We start from the raw sequence: 2,617 nt of genomic DNA on the forward strand, positions 1-2,617 counted from the left end.
TCTAATGACCCATAGATAACTTGTTTTAGTAAATGAAGGGAATTTACAATAGTCTTAGTTGTTGAGAGCCTTTTGAAAATGTTACAACATTCTTCCAGATAATTTGCAACATCCTGAAGTGTTGCAGGGCTGGAGCTGAAAATTGTTGCCCTAAACATTTGTTTGCCTTTTGGTGACCAAGTAGTATTCTTTGTCAAAGGGTTTGCATAAATCATTTCTTCTCCGTGCAACAACCCCTGCAAGGTAAATGTTGGAATCTTCATTTCATAGATAAAGAAATTAAGGATTAGGAAATCACATAGATAGAATGAGTTGGAACAGAAATTCAAGCCCAGGGAAGCCTGACCCCACGTCTATGCTCCTTCCTCTGCACAGCATGGTCCTGAGGCAAATGAGGATAATGGTTCTTGAGCATGGCTGAGAGCATCTCCCTGCTTTAAGGGTGAAGGGCTGTAGCAGAGATATTTATCATTCTTTGAATATCCCTGTGCCCTTCTCATTTCCCTGTCCCCCTTGCCATTAGATAGTCTGTAAGACTAGTTCTTGTCGAAAGGCTATGAATAGAATTATGGCATCGCTTCTAGGCAAAGCAAGGTTCTTTAGGTTCTTTCTTCCCCTGACGTGGCAATGGGGAGAGATCTCAGAACATCTCTCCTGGGGTTCTGAATAACTATGTCTAGAAATAGACTCTTATGTTAAATCACTAGATTTTAGGGTTGTCACTGCAGAATAGCTTAGTCTATTCTGACTAATTCAAGTATTTTCATTACAATAAGAACACAGGAGAGGGCCAACCACGATGGCTCAGCCTGTAATCCCAGCACTCTGGGAGGCCAAGGATTGCTTGAGCTCAGGAGTTGGAGACCAGCCTGAGCAAGAGCAAAACCCCCTTCTCTGAAAATTGCCCGGTATTGTGGTGGGCACCTGTCATCCCAGCTACTCAGGAGGCTGAGGCAAAAGGATTGCTTGAGCCCAAGAGTTAGAGGTTGCTATGAGCTATGATACTACAGCATTCTACTGAGGGTGACAAAATGAGATTTTTGTCTTCATTAAAATAAATTTTAAAAAGAACATAGGAGAAAGTTTCATCTAGTTTAATAAAATAATGCTTAATTTTAGGGGCAAGCTCCTTAATAACTCCTATCCCTCCTACCTTGGATTCTGAGTCATATGAAATGTCGAATAACCTGCAACAAATTTATGTTTTTCCATTTGCATAGACTTACCATATATTGACAACTTGTCTTTGAGGAAATAGATCAGCAATAGTGCAACCCAGAATAAGATTAATTTGTCTTGTTTTATTCTCAAAATCCAAATTATGCTTAATCTCATGCCAGAGACTAAAGAGGACAAAAATTGATATGTTAGTCCCACTTTTCTTAACCCTCAGGTAATCTTTTCTCAAGAGACTGTCTTGACTGAAGGAAGTTGCACGCGGATATCAAACGTCTGACAATGGCCAAGAACAAATTCAGAGGGCAGAAGTCCAGGAATGTATTTCACATAGCCAGCCAAAAAAACTTTAAGGCTAAAAACAAAGCAAAACCAGTTACCACTAATCTTAAGAAGATAAATATTATGAATGATGAAAAAGTTAACAGAGTGAATAAAGCTTTTATAAATATACAAAAGGAACTTGCACACTTCTCAAAAGGCCTTTCTCTTGAACCTGTGCAGAAAGAATTGATTCCTCAGCGACGTCATGAAAGTGAACCAGTTAACGTTGATGAAGCTACAAAATTAATGGCTCTGTTGTAATACAGTGGCGATGCATCTACTTCCCCAAAAAGACCAATAAATTAAATATTTTATACAAAAAAAAAAAGAGACTGTCTTTGCAACATCAAGGTTGTAATACAGCAAACAAGTTTTATCCTGGGTCCTTTTTCATACCTACTGCTGGAAAACATGGAAGAAATTATTGTGAATTTGCAAAAAAAAAAACAAAAAAAAAGAGTTCTCAGAATATGTTTTATATATGCACACACACTTTTTTATACATAAAGAAAAAAAATGAAGGTCTCGCCAACAAATTCCTAAGTTAATTCATTTAACTCATGAATTATTTTTCCTTATTTGACTCTCGATAGCAATAATTTTAGCCTCTGCTTAAGTTCTAGTTAGTAATAATAATCTACATTTTTGTGTTACCTTATAGTTTACAAAACATTCTTACCCGAGTCTTGTCTAATCATCACAGCCACTCTGTGAGACAGTAACACCAACATTATATATGATTTGCAACTGGAGATATTAAAGTTCAGAAAATGTAAGCGATTCGTCCAAGGTCTCACAGCTAGTAAGAAAGGTCCCTTCTCCCATCACTCTGCCTTTTGGCCCTAAGTAAGGACTGCCAAGTATCCTCAGCCTTGTGGAGGACAATTATTCAGCTTTTCATCTTATTGGTGATTGCTGTATGACAGGAGAAGTGGCAATAGGAGATGAAAAGTTAAATAATCTCACACAAATATCAATTGTTTCCCTCGAGTATTTTTAGGAATGGTCAAAATTGAGTTCTCTAACTTACCTGAAGTATAGTGGCATCACGTAATAATGGTTACGCTCCCATAAGAAACTTTTTCTGTCTTGGCTCGGCGCCTATAGCTCAACCGGC

At 37.8% G+C, this 2,617-nt stretch overlaps 1 protein-coding gene across 1 annotated transcript; it reads left to right on the forward strand.

Annotated features, from left to right (window-relative positions):
* The first annotated feature begins 1,425 nt into the window (after positions 1 to 1,425).
* On the forward strand, positions 1,426 to 1,828 carry LOC100942349 (uncharacterized protein C8orf59 homolog). The gene has a single exon (XM_003800108.2). The coding sequence runs from the start codon at positions 1,459 to 1,461 to the stop codon at positions 1,759 to 1,761; it is 303 nt and encodes a 100-aa protein (XP_003800156.1). The 5' UTR covers positions 1,426 to 1,458; the 3' UTR covers positions 1,762 to 1,828.
* Positions 1,829 to 2,617: the final 789 nt, after the last annotated feature.

The sequence above is a fragment of the Otolemur garnettii genome, unplaced genomic scaffold, assembly GCF_000181295.1.
Source record: "Otolemur garnettii isolate 467f Iridium unplaced genomic scaffold, OtoGar3 scaffold00166, whole genome shotgun sequence".
Taxonomy (NCBI): Eukaryota; Metazoa; Chordata; class Mammalia; order Primates; family Galagidae; genus Otolemur; species Otolemur garnettii.

What these genes read in the sequence shown, in the direction of transcription:
- LOC100942349 (XM_003800108.2), top strand. Translation starts at nt 1,459, where the DNA reads ATGGCCAAGAACAAATTCAGAGGGCAGAAGTCCAGGAATGTATTTCAC.